The 14,868-nt window shown below is 35.1% G+C and overlaps 2 protein-coding genes across 6 annotated transcripts; one reads left to right on the top strand and one right to left on the bottom strand.

The window, feature by feature from the left end:
- Nucleotides 1-45: 45 nt before the first annotated feature.
- On the bottom strand, nt 46-5,663 carry LOC111790995 (DNA (cytosine-5)-methyltransferase DRM2-like). Of its 5 annotated transcripts, none has more exons than XM_023672156.1 (11): nt 5,420-5,663; nt 5,089-5,158; nt 4,392-4,458; nt 3,555-3,680; nt 3,294-3,393; nt 3,158-3,204; nt 2,799-2,915; nt 1,751-1,850; nt 1,580-1,674; nt 741-1,478; nt 155-589 (listed from the first exon to the last, which is right to left on the bottom strand). In XM_023672156.1, exons 3-11 carry the CDS (start codon nt 4,392-4,394, stop codon nt 155-157), a joined length of 1,761 nt encoding a protein of 586 aa, XP_023527924.1. In that variant the 5' UTR covers nt 4,395-4,458; nt 5,089-5,158; nt 5,420-5,663. The 5 variants fall into 5 exon arrangements, with proteins under 5 accessions (XP_023527925.1, XP_023527924.1, XP_023527926.1 ...); XM_023672158.1 differs by having other exon boundaries at nt 4,392-4,442; XM_023672157.1 differs by lacking the exon at nt 5,089-5,158 and having other exon boundaries at nt 46-589.
- Nucleotides 5,664-11,472: 5,809 nt separating this feature from the next.
- On the top strand, nt 11,473-14,014 carry LOC111790993 (polygalacturonase At1g48100-like). The gene is made up of 7 exons (XM_023672151.1): nt 11,473-11,799; nt 11,911-12,042; nt 12,240-12,416; nt 12,510-12,554; nt 12,640-12,847; nt 13,236-13,426; nt 13,640-14,014. The coding sequence occupies exons 1-7, from the start codon at nt 11,473-11,475 to the stop codon at nt 14,012-14,014; spliced, it is 1,455 nt and encodes a 484-aa protein (XP_023527919.1).
- Nucleotides 14,015-14,868: the final 854 nt, after the last annotated feature.

The following is a 14,868-nucleotide window of genomic DNA, read 5'->3' as shown; positions in this document are numbered from 1 at the left end:
TAGTGTACAACAGAGACTGAACAGCACAGGCCAGCTAAATAATGATAGAATTAAAGCCTCATCCTCCCAACAGTTAATTATTTACGGAGCCAAATTACTTTGTTCTATAGAACACCACGTTTTTTTACCGCAGAAAGAGGCTTTACAAATCAAATCATTCAGTTTTGGTGGCTATACACTTGACCAAATCTAAGATTCTAAAGTAGTCATAAAACAAGATGGATTCTTTGCCCTCGAGTCCATCTCGAGTGTACCTATTGCTACCCGTAAGGTTATTACAAGGGCTCCCTCCGACTACGAGATCGAAACCTCCAAATAAGTTCATATAGTATTGTAACCTATCTGCATCTAGCTCTTGCACATCAGCAAGATCAATCAAAGTACCTTTTTGGTTTGTTTGCTCCCACCAACTTCGCACAATGTTCCGGTTCACTTCCGAGATATCGACCGAGACTACATTTTTAAGCGGGATACCGAGGCGATGAAGTGCCACTTCTGCACCTCCGATACCAGAAAAGAGCGAGAGGAGATTGATTCCTCCTGGGAACATGTCCTTCAAAACCGAGAGATGATACGCCACGGTGTCGACCTGAAACAATGCAATGTTGTAGCCAAATATGTCGTAAGATATCACAACCGTCGAACGTGAGTCAATTTCTATCATTAAATCGGGTCGTATTCAAAAGATAATTCAGTGTGATCTAGTACGATAAGACTCGGGAGGACGAAATGATCGGTACCTGGAATGAATTGCCAAGAGACTTGTATCTATCTGTTCTACTGATTCCACCCCCTCTAGTATGGTTCTTGGGGAATCCCAAAAGCATTTCTACTTCATCGGGTTCGAGCGGGGCAACCTTATTTTTTCCGACCCAAACCAAATTCCATTTTCGACATTGTTCTACGACAAACTTCTGCACATGTAATGGCAGATCCCGTTCGCCATCGTAATCTTCAAGAGCTTTACGAATCCTATCGGTCAATCGAGCACTTCCAATGCAAGTTTGTAAACAATTTAACTGTGTTCTAAAATCCCATGAAGGCCACCATTTCCTTGTTAAAGGAAATGCTTCATGAACAGTGTGGGGAGGCAAAGGAAGAAGAGGAAATCTGTTATGTATTGGGAGATTATGAACATAGCCTCTTTTTCTTGCAGCAGCACAGAAATATTTGGAATCAACAAATTCGGGTTCAACGTCGTATAAGAAGCGGGAAATTGTATTCCATACTCCTTTTGGAGCGAGCGCCACGTTTTCGTAGTAAAAGTAGGGAGGTCCCATGGCTGCTTCTGGAATTTTTCTGTGAACCGTAGGAGACAGTTCATTCGGAACCCCGAACCCAACCATTGGGTTTGGCAAACGAATTGTCTCGTCGTCGTCGTCGTCAAGGCACCTCGGCTTCTTCTTTTTCCATGGCTCGTAATCACAATGCCTTCTCTTTTTGAGCTTACTGCAGGCATTGAGATTCGTCGGCTTTGGCTGTTCAAATAATATCAGCAGAGACGTTTAAGCGGGTTTCATTTCCGTTATGACGCGTGCAGAGCTTTAAGATCAAGAATTTGATAAGACAGAAAAGTTACCCTATCAGGGAGATCACCAAGAAGAACATCTGCAGCCTTTGAAATTTGAGCAGCAGATATAAAATCTGTCAGCTCTGCAATTGAGGAATGCACACCTGCCAATTTTAGAACAATTCAGAGAAGTGATGCTTAGATATTAAAGATCTATAAGTCCTACAAGGAGGTACTAACCACATCTCTCTATTGCTGCATAAGCTTCATCTTCAGAGTATCCCATGTCCACCAAGAACATCCTTTTGTTATCAACATCGGATACCGGTTTTGCAGTCCCCTACACGACGAACCAAACTATCATGAAACATTGAGTAGCATCGAATATAGAAGTAATTCATAATCATCCGGTTAGGATTGATCTAAACCAACTCATTATGTATACAATTCAACATGCCAACTATTAAACAACTTATTAGAAACACAAGACAGCCAATCAGAAATATCACCAAATCGCCCGCCCTTCGGGGATGCCCTCAGCGTCGAGGAACATGTACTAGGGTGTATGTGCGACTCGTTCAGACCATGGACCGAGACAAAAAAAAAAAGAAAGTACAAAAGTTTTCCCATATAGTGAAAATACCAGCATCAGATACCGGTTTTGCAGTCCCCAACACGATGAACCGAGCTACCATGAAACGTTGAGTAGCAAGGAGGGATAAACATTGACTCAATTTTTTTTAATGAAACACCTTCTCAGAATGAAGGAAAGAATGCCACGAATGGTGGGCATTTTAGCGGGCAAATCTTTTCCCTGTCTTTTAAGGGGGTCGACTCAAGATTTTGGAAGAAATCCTTTAGCTAGCTTTGTATATCTGACACGAGCCATATGGTTTATACTTGATCCTGTAAATCTACTTGCAGTCAATGGCTTCTTTCCTATTAGTTTTCGGTTTCATTTCCGCTCTGGTAAAGGAATATCTGATTCTGATTCTTTCATTCGGTAAAGGTTCCTATATATATATATATATATATATATAAAAGACAAGCCCCTAAAGGAAAAGGCTCTAATTGAGCAAAATAAAACCTATAGAATAATTACAAAAGCTCATCGACGTCGAAGCCCGAGGGACCAAACCAAAGATACCATAAGATAGAGCACACAACCCGACAAGCCATAAAAATCGGCCCTTTTCGCGAAAGGACAAATGGAGGATGAACTCTCCAATCATATCACAAAATGACTAGAAAGCAATCTGCTCCATGAAACCAAAGAAAAACAACCGACCTCATTTTCAGAATCACTGTCTGTATCAGTAAAATCATCCAGAAAACTTCCACCGTAATCTGAAAACGAGTCGTCACTATCGACATGCTGCTGCTTCGGAGGAGATTTTTCAAGAGCCTGCCAGAAGAAAAGGAAATGATCTCAACATATATAAATATGAAAGAGAAGGTGACAGTTGCAAGTCAGTGATAGATGTATAAGAAAAGAAGGTCATGACGACTTCTAGGGAACGATCTTCGAGTATCTTACGAAACGACTGGTTGAGATCTCAACAATGTCCCAGACACGTGAAATCCAGTTCCTTAGGCTAAGTAAATACGAAATGGACAGTCTAATATGTCGTCATCTGAGAAACTCACCGACAACGTGAGGAGAGTCTCAAGTATAGAATTCGTATTTTCCTCTCCTGGATAGTCCATCAAAACAAATAAGAAATTACTAAAAATCTTGTTTCGTTTCTTATAAAAACTATTAAATGAACAAATAAGAAATTACCGTTTTCCTCGATAGCTTTGGAAACCATTTTTGCAGAAAATCCCATTCCAATAAATTGATCGACTATCTTCGAGTTCGAAGGACCTGCAGATGAGCTTCCCTTCGTGAGGAAAACAAAAAAGATAAATTAGAATTAGTAACACAACAAAATCCTATGCATCAATCTAAGCTTGACATTGTCAAAATAATATTGTCTAGTGTTTTTTAACAAACCGAAAACTAACACGGACAAACTTTACTACAAATGTCGACGTAAAATACCATATTTTCCTCGACACCAGGAAACGGTAAGCTCGCATGAGAGGCTAAAGGTATATTCTCAATTTCTAGCTCATCTTCAGTGTCCCAGTCAATGTTATCAACTTCAACACCAAAATCGTCCCCAGCCTACACCAAATAACGTACAAGCAGAGTTGAACCAAACAGTAAAAAGAGAAAAGGAGAAAAGAAAGGGCTAATTGCTTGGATATTTAAAAGAAAAGATTTACATAATAGTCCCTCATATTTTGAATTACTCAATTTTTGTGAGATCCCACCTCGGTTAGGGAGGGGAACGCAACCTTCTTTATAAGGGCATGGAAACCTCTCCCTAATAGACGCATTTAAAAATTTTTTAGGGAAAGCCCAAAGAGGACAATATCTACTAGTTGTAGGCTTGGGCCGTTACAAATGGTATCAGAGTCAGACACTAGGCGATGTGCCAGCGAGAAGGGTGAGCCCTGAAGGGGGTAGACAAAAGGCAGTGTGCTAGCAAGGACGCTGGCCCCGAAGGGGGTGGATTGGGGGGGGGTCCCACATCGATTGGAGAAGGGAACAAGTGCCAGCGAGGACGCTGGGCCCCAAAAGGGGTGGATTGTGAGATCTCACATCGGTTGGAGAGGAGAACGAAACATTCTTTATAAGAATGTAGAAATCTCTCCCTAGCAGACGCGTTTTAAAACCTTGAGGGGAAGCCCAAAAGGGAAAGCCCAAAGAGGACAATATCTACTAGCGGTGGGCTCGAACTGTTACAATTTTACCCCTAATATTTTATTAAGTCAACTAAAAATTACTATTGCTTAGAATGTTGTTTGAGAGAGGAATTTCATATACACATACCATCCTTATGTCCTGGTGGACTATGATTTGGTGGAAGATGGGGCCTTCAAGCTGCAAACAAATACAACTAAACATTGAGAGGCAAGAGATGCCGTTAGAATTCATTAAAAATAAATAAATAAAATAAAAACTTGCAAACCGTTTTTTTTAATTCATTACAATACGACCCTTGAATTATAGAAATTAGATAATGAATCTAACCCGCTTATAATTTAACTAATATTTAATATATGCTTATAATTTCGCTCTATCAATTTTTACCCTAAACTTTTAATTTCATCAACTATTCAAATTATTAATGTCATCGACTATTCAAATTATGATAATTTACCCGCAAATTTTAACGGCAATAACATCGTAAAAACTCACTAATTTAAAAAAATTAAATTCGATAGATGCGAAAGACCATCTACTAAATAACTCCACCAAAACTTATCGTATTCGTCTAAGTCTAATCAATTGCATACCGAGAATACGATGTATAATTCATTCGATGTACATAAGAATATCAACAATTTCTCCCATGAAATGTGTCACAAGGTATAAATTGCAACATTTTATAAAAGTTTATGAGCAAATTACACCTTATTATATACACCTTGACAAAAAGTTAGGGTTAAAATTGATATTTTTTTCCCCTTATTTTAATTAAATTATTTGTATAAACATAAACAATAATAAAAACTTTTTTTATTACCACTTTCTTCTCTCCCTAAGGAAGGTTCTTCGTCTTCCCTTCCGTAACCGATCCCCAACAAATCGAATGCCTAATTTTCAACAGAAATGATGAACAGAAACGGAATCGAATCCGGTATGAGTGTTGTTTCTCAAGCATCCGATTCAAACCACTCGAAGACTAAGAAATTTCACATGCAAATGAAATCGAACACTCGATCCTACTTTTTACGAGCGATCAAAACAGAAATACAGGGCCGTCGAAAGGGAAAAAGTGATCAAAACTTGAAAATCAAAATTTCTAGATCTGGAGAATTCGGAAACGAAAATTAGCGAGGAAAAAACAAACGTACCTACGAAAAATGAGTTCGTTGGATGAAATTAACTCGGAGAAAAATGCCGAGTTGTAATGCGAAATCTCTCTGTCGCGCTTCTGAAACTGGAGAAGCGCGGAGAGATGGTCGCCGGAGAGAATCAGAGAACCATTTATGTAATCGCCGATGAAGGGATGGGAAATTGGTGTCTTCCGCCGTCGAATCTCCGGATTGGATATTTCACTTTCACTCTCTAACTATGGTACAAAGTCATTATCTCCAAGTTCAAGTTGAGCTGGGTTAGGTTTTGTTTGATAATTATTTTATTTTATTTAAAAAAGAATATTCCATATGCAATATTTATGAGTGGGGTCAGGTTGGTCAGCTTTATCTGGATGCTTTGAAACAAATAATTTATATTTTATTGAGAATAGACTAAATTAATAAAAATATTCATAAATTTTGTATTTTATTTAAAATTTTAAATTTTAAATAATAATAATAATACTATTGAACTTTATAAAAAGTTTTACTTTATTTAAAAATATATATTTTATTTTTAAAATACTGTTATATTTAAAAATATCGATGAAATTTTAAAAATAATATTAATACTATTTATCTTTATAAAAAATATTTATAGACAATATATAGATGAATTATCTTCAAAACTTTTTAACATTATTTTTAAAATTTATCAATATTTTTTAAAATTGGTATCTTTAAAAAATATATTATATATATTTAAAGATATTTTTGGAACTTTTCAAAATTAAAGGTATTTTTTAAATAATTTTTTCAACTTTTTATTTATTTATTTTTTTCATAGTTAAGAGTATTTTTATTAATTTAGATGTCCATTTCAATAATATCTCCCACTTTTAAAATTATTTTTTAAATTACATTTAATTGAATACGATATTTTTAAAAGTTCCGGAATGTATTTCAATTATTTAAAAATATTTAAAAAAATATTCTAACATTTTTATTAATATTTTTAGTTTTTTTCTAGAAGTTTATGAAAACGGGATGGTTAGTGTAACCTTTAAAAATAACATTAATTTTAAAATATCATATGTTTAAATATTTCACTCGTGAACAAAGTGTGTATAAATATAATATAAAGTTGATATGTACATGGACTCCAGCAAAGGAGTTCAGTTCATCCGCGCTGATGGCATGCAGTTTCGACCACTTTTTGTTCGAGCTCGCGCGCCTCCAGTCCTAGTGGTTTACCTCCTTTCAACAGGTCTTCAATCTTTCGGTATATGATCGCCAAACCATCATCGTGATCGACATCCAGAGTCAAGTCTGCAGTACGTGTTGTTGCGAACTCTACTGGTTCAAGAGTTGTGGTTGGGATAAGCTGTATGTCAAAAGGTCAAAAGTATTCGAGTTCTTACTCCGCCACGTCGGATAAAAAATAAAATTTGACAAATAAATGTTATTGACTTATACGACATATATCTCATGCGATAGAAATTTGAATTCCAGATCCAATTGGAGGGCCCATTATTTTGCATTTCTTATTGGGCTTTCTCGAGGCCCAAATGTAGTAATGAATGCACCACTTTATCATTTTTCCATATTTACCCTCCCATGGTTAAAACGCTCGCCGTAAATTTGATATGACTCGAGAGACTGAACTGTTAATTTAAAAGGTAAGTTTATATTTTATATTTTAACTAAAAAAAACTCTAAACTTTCTAAATTTGGAGTAACGTTAATATTTTATTTAAAAAATACCCTTCAACTTTTTAAAACTTCAAAAACATCTTCAAAATTTAAAAAAATAATAAAAAAGTAACGGCCCAGATCCACCGCGAGGTGTTCTCTTTCGGCTTTCCCTTGAAGGGAAAAAGCAGATATTGTTATCTTTGGGTTTTCCCTTTCGGGCTTCCCTTCAAGGCTTTAAAACGCGTTTACTAGGGGAAGATTTCCACACCCTTATAAATGGTAGTTTGTTCTCCTCCCCAATCAATGTAGGACATCACAATCCACCCTCCTTCGGGACCCAGCGTCCTCGTTGGCACTCTTTCCTTCCTCCAATTGATGTGGGACCGCCCTCAAATCCACAACTTTGGGGCCCAATGTCCTCACTAGCACACCGCCTCGTGTCTACCCCCCTTCGGGGAACAACAAGAAGGCTGGCACATCGTCCGGTGTCTAGCTCTGATACCATTTGTAACGTCCCAGATCCACCGATAGCAGATATTGTCTTCCTTTGACTTTCCCTTTCAAGCTTTCCCTCAAGGCTTTGAAATGCTTCTACTAGGGAAAAGTTTCCACTCCCTTATAAATTGTGGTTTGTTCTTCTCCTCCCCAACCATCGTGGAACATCACACAAAAAAAAATACTATTGAATTTTTATAATGGTAGATGATATTAATGTTACTTTTAAAATTTCATAAACATACTACAATTTTTTTTTTTTTTTTTTTTTTTTTAAGGAAATGTGTTAATTAAATTTTTTAAAATTCAACAGTATTTTAAAAACAATATTAAAATTTGGTATTTTTGAAACAAATTTTAACTGTTTCATCCCTCCCAGACAAGCAGAAATAATATTTTATAACCTATAATGGTTATTTTTGCGATAAAGTATAAAATTTATAAATATTTTTTAAAATTAAAAAATATGAATTTTACAGGCAATAAATGAATTATAATGAGTAAACATCAATATTATATAACTTATTCCATTTAATTTTGTATAATAAATAAAATATGAATAATATTCAACTTTTGAAACTTAAATCACAATTCACAATTTTAAAAGAATAATTTACACAAAAATTTGTGCAATTAATTAATTATAAAGTATTACTCGAAAAATGTTGGATTATCGTTGTCACGCTCGTTACTAGTCAATATTATTTAATTTATTATATTCATTTAAAAATAAATAAATATTAGACAGCTTCAACCATAATTCACTATTATTTTATATATACAAAAAAAATCCCACGCACACAAAATATATATATATATATATATATATATATAATTTTTTAATTTTGTACAAATTGATTAATTATTAAGAATATTGTCCATATTTCTCGTCTGTCAAAATCATGTAAATAAATTATTGTGCTCAAAATTTCAAAATTCACATGTATAACAATGGAAGCATGAAAGGACAAAATAATAATAATAATAATAAATAAATAAATAAATAAGAGACCGAATTGAAAATTATTAATAAGTGCATTTACAATTATAATTGAAATTTATAAACAAAAAATTTAAATTTTAGAGATAAATAACATTTAAAACGAGTTTTACCATTGTAGATTTATTATTTTAATTATTTTAATTATTAATAGATTAATAAATAAATTACTTTTAAAATAATTATCTTGAGAAATATTAAAATAAAATTAAGGTAGAGAGAGAGGGAACCCATCCCAGAAGAGAAGGCAAGAGATCCGGGATGAACTGAATTTAACGGTTTTACGTTGACACGGCGGCCAATTCACATGCATATATATATTTTTATATTTATTTATTTATTTTATTTTGCATGTCATACGGCGCCGTTTTCGGGTACCTCTTTTTCTGCTAATTCCAATTCATTTTCAACCCATTTGAAAATTTGGAGCCTTAGATTCTTCCCTATAATTAGTCGTAAATTCCAATTTTAATTTCGAAAAATTAAGTTAAATTAACAGTAAATCGTGTGATTACCAAAGTTAATATATTATTGATGTAATAACGTAATTATTTTAAATTTTATATGATTTAAATTACGAGTATTTTCTTTACTCTAAATTATTTTTAGAAAAATTAGGAAAAATAAGTGTTATAGATAATAGAAATCATATGTTATTATTTAATTTGGTTGAATTTAACAACAAAAAAAAATGTAGGGGAAAAGTTTTTTTTTTTATTTTTTTGTTATATAGTATATTGATTAATATTATTTATGTTAATTAATGATATATGACTAAAAAAACTATATTTGAATTATTATTTTTTAAATATGTATAAGTATTTTAAAAATAAAATTTATTCGAACATGGTTTTTATGATTGAATAAATCCGATCATCTCGATTTACGAGGTTAATTTTATAATTTAACCTAAATCAACAACTACGAGGCTAAATATTATTGTAAATTGCACAAACTATCCACAACGTTGGAGCTTTTTTTTCGTTCATACCCTTCTCGGTCGTGGTGTCACTTCGATATTGGTCCTAACCAAAAAAATAATAATAATACATTTAAACAATGATTTTAATGTCAGCATATATTATAAAGTTTGTACCTTATAATAGTACTATACACACATACACGTGTCAATCAAAATCTGCATAAAGGATAACCTAGCTGTCCAATGATATCATTTACTTGCAAATCTTGCTTTAAAATTATAAATTTTGAATCGAAGATTGGTTTTATTAATTTAAACAGCTAATTTTTGCCTTATTCGTGTCCATGCACGTTTATTTATTATTTTAATGATACATAGGAAGAAAAAAAAAAGTGTCCATTGATATGATGTATCGCACGAATAAATTCAGTTCTTATTATTCAATTTATTAAAAAACTATATTATATACAAGGCTCGTTTTGAGTTGTGGGTCATAAGGAGTTTATTTGATCAAGGGTCGGAGCACAAAAGTCCTGGTACTATCCAGGTGCGAAGAACCACGGGGGGTGACTGCAGTGAGTAGAAATCTCACTCACCATCCTAAACGACGAGGAAACACGGGAACGTGAGAGCAAGGGATCACCCAAGGAATGAACGAGCTTTTTACTCTTTATTTGTTCCGATTACCTAATTTAAGAACAATTTCAATAAATTAAGCAAATTTAAGTACGATATTTTTATTTATTAAAGTTTAGGGTTGACTATTGGGACTTGGCAAGACAGATTTTGGTCATGCGAATATTTGGTAGCTCCATCTATAATGATGGAAAAAATTCACCCGATCCAATTATGACCTCGATATGTGTGGTGTGTGTGTATATATATAAAAGATAGTAGCCTTCCAAAACACTAAAAAGAAAAATCAAACATGAAATATAACCGAACCAAACCAACTTTTTTATATTTGGTTCAGTACACAGCAAAAAAGTGTGAGCCTAAATTGGTTGACGTTTTTTATACTATAGACCATAATGAATCTAGCAGGAAAACTTTGAGTAATCATGATCCATTTGACTTTAAAACGACTTAATCCGCTCCCTCACATGCAACTTGAACACTAAATTTGATTCACAAGGCCTACTACATAGACTACTAGCATGAAGAATAATAGAAAACAACATTCATGAAGTTTAAACTCATAATCTCAACCTCTATCAGTACCAAATTAAATCAATACTATAATTAAAAACTTCATGATTAATGGGTGAAAGATACCCATTTGAGTATACCTCAATGGATAAGACAAATTCCAAAGATTAATGGTTTGATCCTTCAACCTGCGATCGTTGAATTATACGAAAGAAATGATGTGATATGGGATTAAAGTCACAATCTCAAGATTTGGCACCAAACTGAATAATTATAGGAACCGAAAACTTAAGCTAATAATATTCTGTAATACTATATATTTTTTTGTTTTGTTTTCATATAGCAGAAGTTACTCTCAAAGGGGGGAAAAAACTGCCATTCACGTGCAACCAATCAACAATTCCAAACTAAAAGAGTTCATTAGACGGTGCAAAAATATATTTTCTCATTGATTTGGCTGTATTGGTTTGTGGTGTATCAATGTCCTTAATGGTGTGTCTACAGTATCTTTTCTCTCCTGGCGTGTTCTTGCCACAAATCTTAGCTTGGATTTTAAGGAAGAAGGCGGCCGCCGAATTCAATTAATCCAAATGAGATAGAATAAAAAATGGATTAGCTTGATTGAAAGAAAAAAAAGAAAAAGAAAAAAAAAAGAAGATTGAACTGTGGAAAGGGCGTTTTGTCACAACTCAAGTTGTCTTTTGAACTGTGGAGCTCATGTGTGAATAGTATATCCAACATAGAACTAGTTTTCAACCTATAAATACAAGCCTAATCTTCTCTGTTTGTCAATCATACTTGCAGAATTCTCTCTATCTCTCTCTTTCTTTCTCTCTCTACCTATTTGAGATGGAGATGGGTGGGAAGAATTTAAAATGTCTGGCAACTATTGCTTTCATTTGTGCTTTTGTTTGGTCTTTTAGTTTGCAAAATTGCCAAGCTAGAGGAGGCAAGCATTGGGCACATAGAAAAACTGGAGGCTACCGCCACGGGCACATTCATCGTCACCGTGGAGGCAGCAGCTCGTCGGGGTTGATGGACAGTGGCCATGTTGGGAGTGAGGATGTTGTGGGAGCCTCACTAGCAAGTAAAGGTGATGCTAGTAAAGGTGGTTCAGGCAATTTTAACGTGTTGGACTTTGGAGCTAAAGGTGATGGAAGGGCAGATGACACTAAGGTGAATTTAGGCTTCACTTATTCGTTACATTACATATAAATTTTACAAGCAGCATTTATACTTCACAGAATTGAAAACTTACAGAAGTTCTTGACAATGTATGCATACCAGGCATTTCAGGCAGCTTGGGAATCAGCTTGCAATGCAGAGAAATCAACTGTAGAAGTTCCCTCGGGGTCCGAGTTCCTCGTTGGCCCCATTTCGTTCTCCGGTCCTAATTGCAAACCAAACATTGTGTTTCAGGTCAATATCAATACACTGAAGTCAGTTTTGGAAGTTGATTTCAAAACTGTTTTTAAGTGCAACAGTAACCTAATGTTTTAGAAGGATTGTAATCACAAAAACTGTTCTACAAAGAATTTCCAGAAAGCTCCTTAATGCTGAAGAGGAAAATTTTCTTGATGCACATTTTAAAGTATATTTCTCATGTTGACATGCAGTTGGATGGCAAAATCATCGCTCCTACAAGCCCTAGTGCTTGGGGTTCAGGTCTCTTACAATGGATTGAATTCACTAAACTCAAAGGGATTACAGTGAAAGGTACAGGTACTATTGATGGACAAGGCTCGGTTTGGTGGAATGACTCGCCCACATATGATCCTACCGACGAAAATTTGGTAATTTTGTAAACCAAGTCAGATAAAAATCAAAAGTATTTCATATTTCAAGTCAAACAGCTTCTCAATCACAACTTTAACCTCATGAAACAGGACAAGGAAAGCAGTAGTGGAAAACTTCCAAGCACCAAACCAACTGTACGGACGTGGCTTAAACTTGACTATAGTAGAACAAATGGATCAAAAAGAGTTTTCTGTTTGTGACTCTATCATTATTGTGCAGGCACTTAGGTTCTATGGAAGTGATGGAGTGACGGTCTCTGGAATAACCATCCAAAACAGCCAACAGGCTCACCTGAAATTTGATAGTTGCACATCAGTTCAGGTTTCTTCATTAACCATTTCATCGCCAGGTGACAGCCCAAACACAGATGGAATTCACCTGCAGAATTCTCAGAATGTGATCATTTCAAACAGCAATCTAGCTTGTGGTAATTCCCAATTTTGAGTATTATCTGCAAAAAAGGATTTCTTTAGCATGAGAGTTTTTACTTTAAAAAGTATTCCAACTTTACGTAAGTAGATAAATATAAGGTAATACAATTGGTTGAAAGTCAGAAAGTTGATCCTTATTTGCCAAACAGTAATTTTGAAGGAAGATGAACTTCAGTTGTTTTGAAAAAGCAACTCATCCAGGAACAATTAACCGAGCATGTAATCACTAAAAACCAAACAGCAGCCTTTAAACTCAACTTCCCAGTAGAACCTTATTCCCTAAAGAACTATGCTGATGTGACAAAGGAAAGAAATTCTTCCAGTAATGGAATTTAAATATCAGTAGCATTATGGAACGTATATAACTACACAATTGAACTACAGGAGATGATTGTATATCCATACAAACGGGAAGCTCAGCTGTATACATACACAATGTCAACTGTGGACCAGGCCATGGAATTAGCATCGGAGGACTAGGACGCGATCAAACAAAAGCATGTGTTTCCAATGTCACAGTCCGCGACGTCAAACTGCAGAATACAATGAATGGGGTCAGAATAAAAACATGGCAGGTATATAAAACCTTACTCCTCTATATTTTCTCCAGCATGGTAATAAATGTATGAGAGTAAAAGCAGGGGAAAAAGGCATCAACAAACCCTTCTTTATTTAAACATAGTTTTCCCTGTTGTTTGCCAAAAAAACTCCCTTTCTCAAACCAAACAGAATTTCTTGCTAGTAAATTTCAACAGCTAACAAAGGGGCATTTGACTTTCCCATTGCAGGGGGGTTCGGGTTTAGTACAGGGCATACTGTTCTCAAACATTCAAGTTTCAGACGTTAAAACTCCAATAATGATAGACCAATACTACTGCGATGGGGGTAGCTGCCATAACGGATCTTCTGCAGTAGCAATTTCAGGGGTAAACTACGTAAACATAAGAGGAACATACACTTCAACGCCAGTCCATTTAGCCTGCAGTGACAGCCTTCCATGCACAGGTGTGACATTAGACACCATTCAGCTTGAGGGGAGTGGCCGCTCCAACGAACCATTCTGTTGGAAGGCATATGGTGAACTGAAAACCTCCACTGTCCCTGCCATTGACTGCTTGCAGTCTGGCAATCCAGGGAAAGCTCAGGCTCACGATTCTTGCTAAGCTCAGCAGCTAAAGATTAATTAGATTACAGAAAAGAAAAATTCACATCGTAAACTACTTAGAAATAGAAGAAAAAACTATGGTATACTGCTTAGAAATGAATTGCTATATGCTGCAAAAAGGGGTCCTAAAGATAGAGATACAGTCACTGATGAAGAGTTGGGAGAGAATTTTACGCGGTGTAGGCTGCTTGGATATAGTAAGATGAATTTATATACGATATTGTTTGCTACAGAAATGGCCCTTGCTCATGATTCATCATTCATGCATAGTAAGATGAATTTATACTTTTATAAACCACCTGAGTAAAAATTCCACGCATTCAAAATTCTCGCGAATTCAAAATTCCTCACTTCTTCGTGAAATGATTAGCACAGAAATCACCTAATTACCAGATTATCGTCAAATAAAACGAAAAAAATGACACGAACAACTGATAAAAACTTATATATTACATCGAACCTTTTGTCCATGGCTTCTACGGATTATCACCAAGTGGATCAATTCGCTTATTGTTCGTTCTGATTATTCCATAATGGCGGCCACAAATATCAAAATCAACAGCTTAAAACTAACATTACTATTACGCAATCAATATGAGCTGAAAAACAAGAAGACAAGAAACAGTATTACGAGTTGCAATATGAAATTCAAGGACTAAGTTAACGCTACGTCGTCTAGTAATAGTTTGACGGAGAAGAGCTGAAAACCTTGCTCGTGGAGGAAAAACAGCTCAACCGGCGGAAATGGAGTGGGAAGAGGAAAGTCCACATCGAAAGAGATTTGGAAGAGGAATTAACTCCGAAGATCATGGCCGGTAAACATGGCGGATACGGCCATGGATGACAGAGAAG

This window comes from Cucurbita pepo, chromosome LG03 (genome assembly GCF_002806865.2).
Source record: "Cucurbita pepo subsp. pepo cultivar mu-cu-16 chromosome LG03, ASM280686v2, whole genome shotgun sequence".
In the NCBI taxonomy this organism is placed as follows: Eukaryota; Viridiplantae; Streptophyta; class Magnoliopsida; order Cucurbitales; family Cucurbitaceae; genus Cucurbita; species Cucurbita pepo.
The sequence above is the reverse complement of the archived record's forward strand: the minus strand, read 5'-3'. Positions and strand labels throughout refer to the sequence as shown.

What these genes read in the sequence shown, in the direction of transcription:
- LOC111790995 (XM_023672157.1), bottom strand. An exon ending in TGCAGCAATAGAGAGATGTG is followed by an intron (nt 1,675 to 1,750) that starts GTTAGTACCTCC and finishes TAAAATTGGCAG; the next exon opens with GTGTGCATTCCTCAATTGCA. An exon ending in TTGGTGATCTCCCTGATAGG is followed by an intron (nt 1,479 to 1,579) that starts GTAACTTTTCTG and finishes TTATTTGAACAG; the next exon opens with CCAAAGCCGACGAATCTCAA.
- LOC111790993 (XM_023672151.1), top strand. Translation starts at nt 11,473, where the DNA reads ATGGAGATGGGTGGGAAGAATTTAAAATGTCTGGCAACTATTGCTTTC. An exon ending in GAAGGGCAGATGACACTAAG is followed by an intron (nt 11,800 to 11,910) that starts GTGAATTTAGGC and finishes TATGCATACCAG; the next exon opens with GCATTTCAGGCAGCTTGGGA. An exon ending in TCAGAATAAAAACATGGCAG is followed by an intron (nt 13,427 to 13,639) that starts GTATATAAAACC and finishes TTCCCATTGCAG; the next exon opens with GGGGGTTCGGGTTTAGTACA.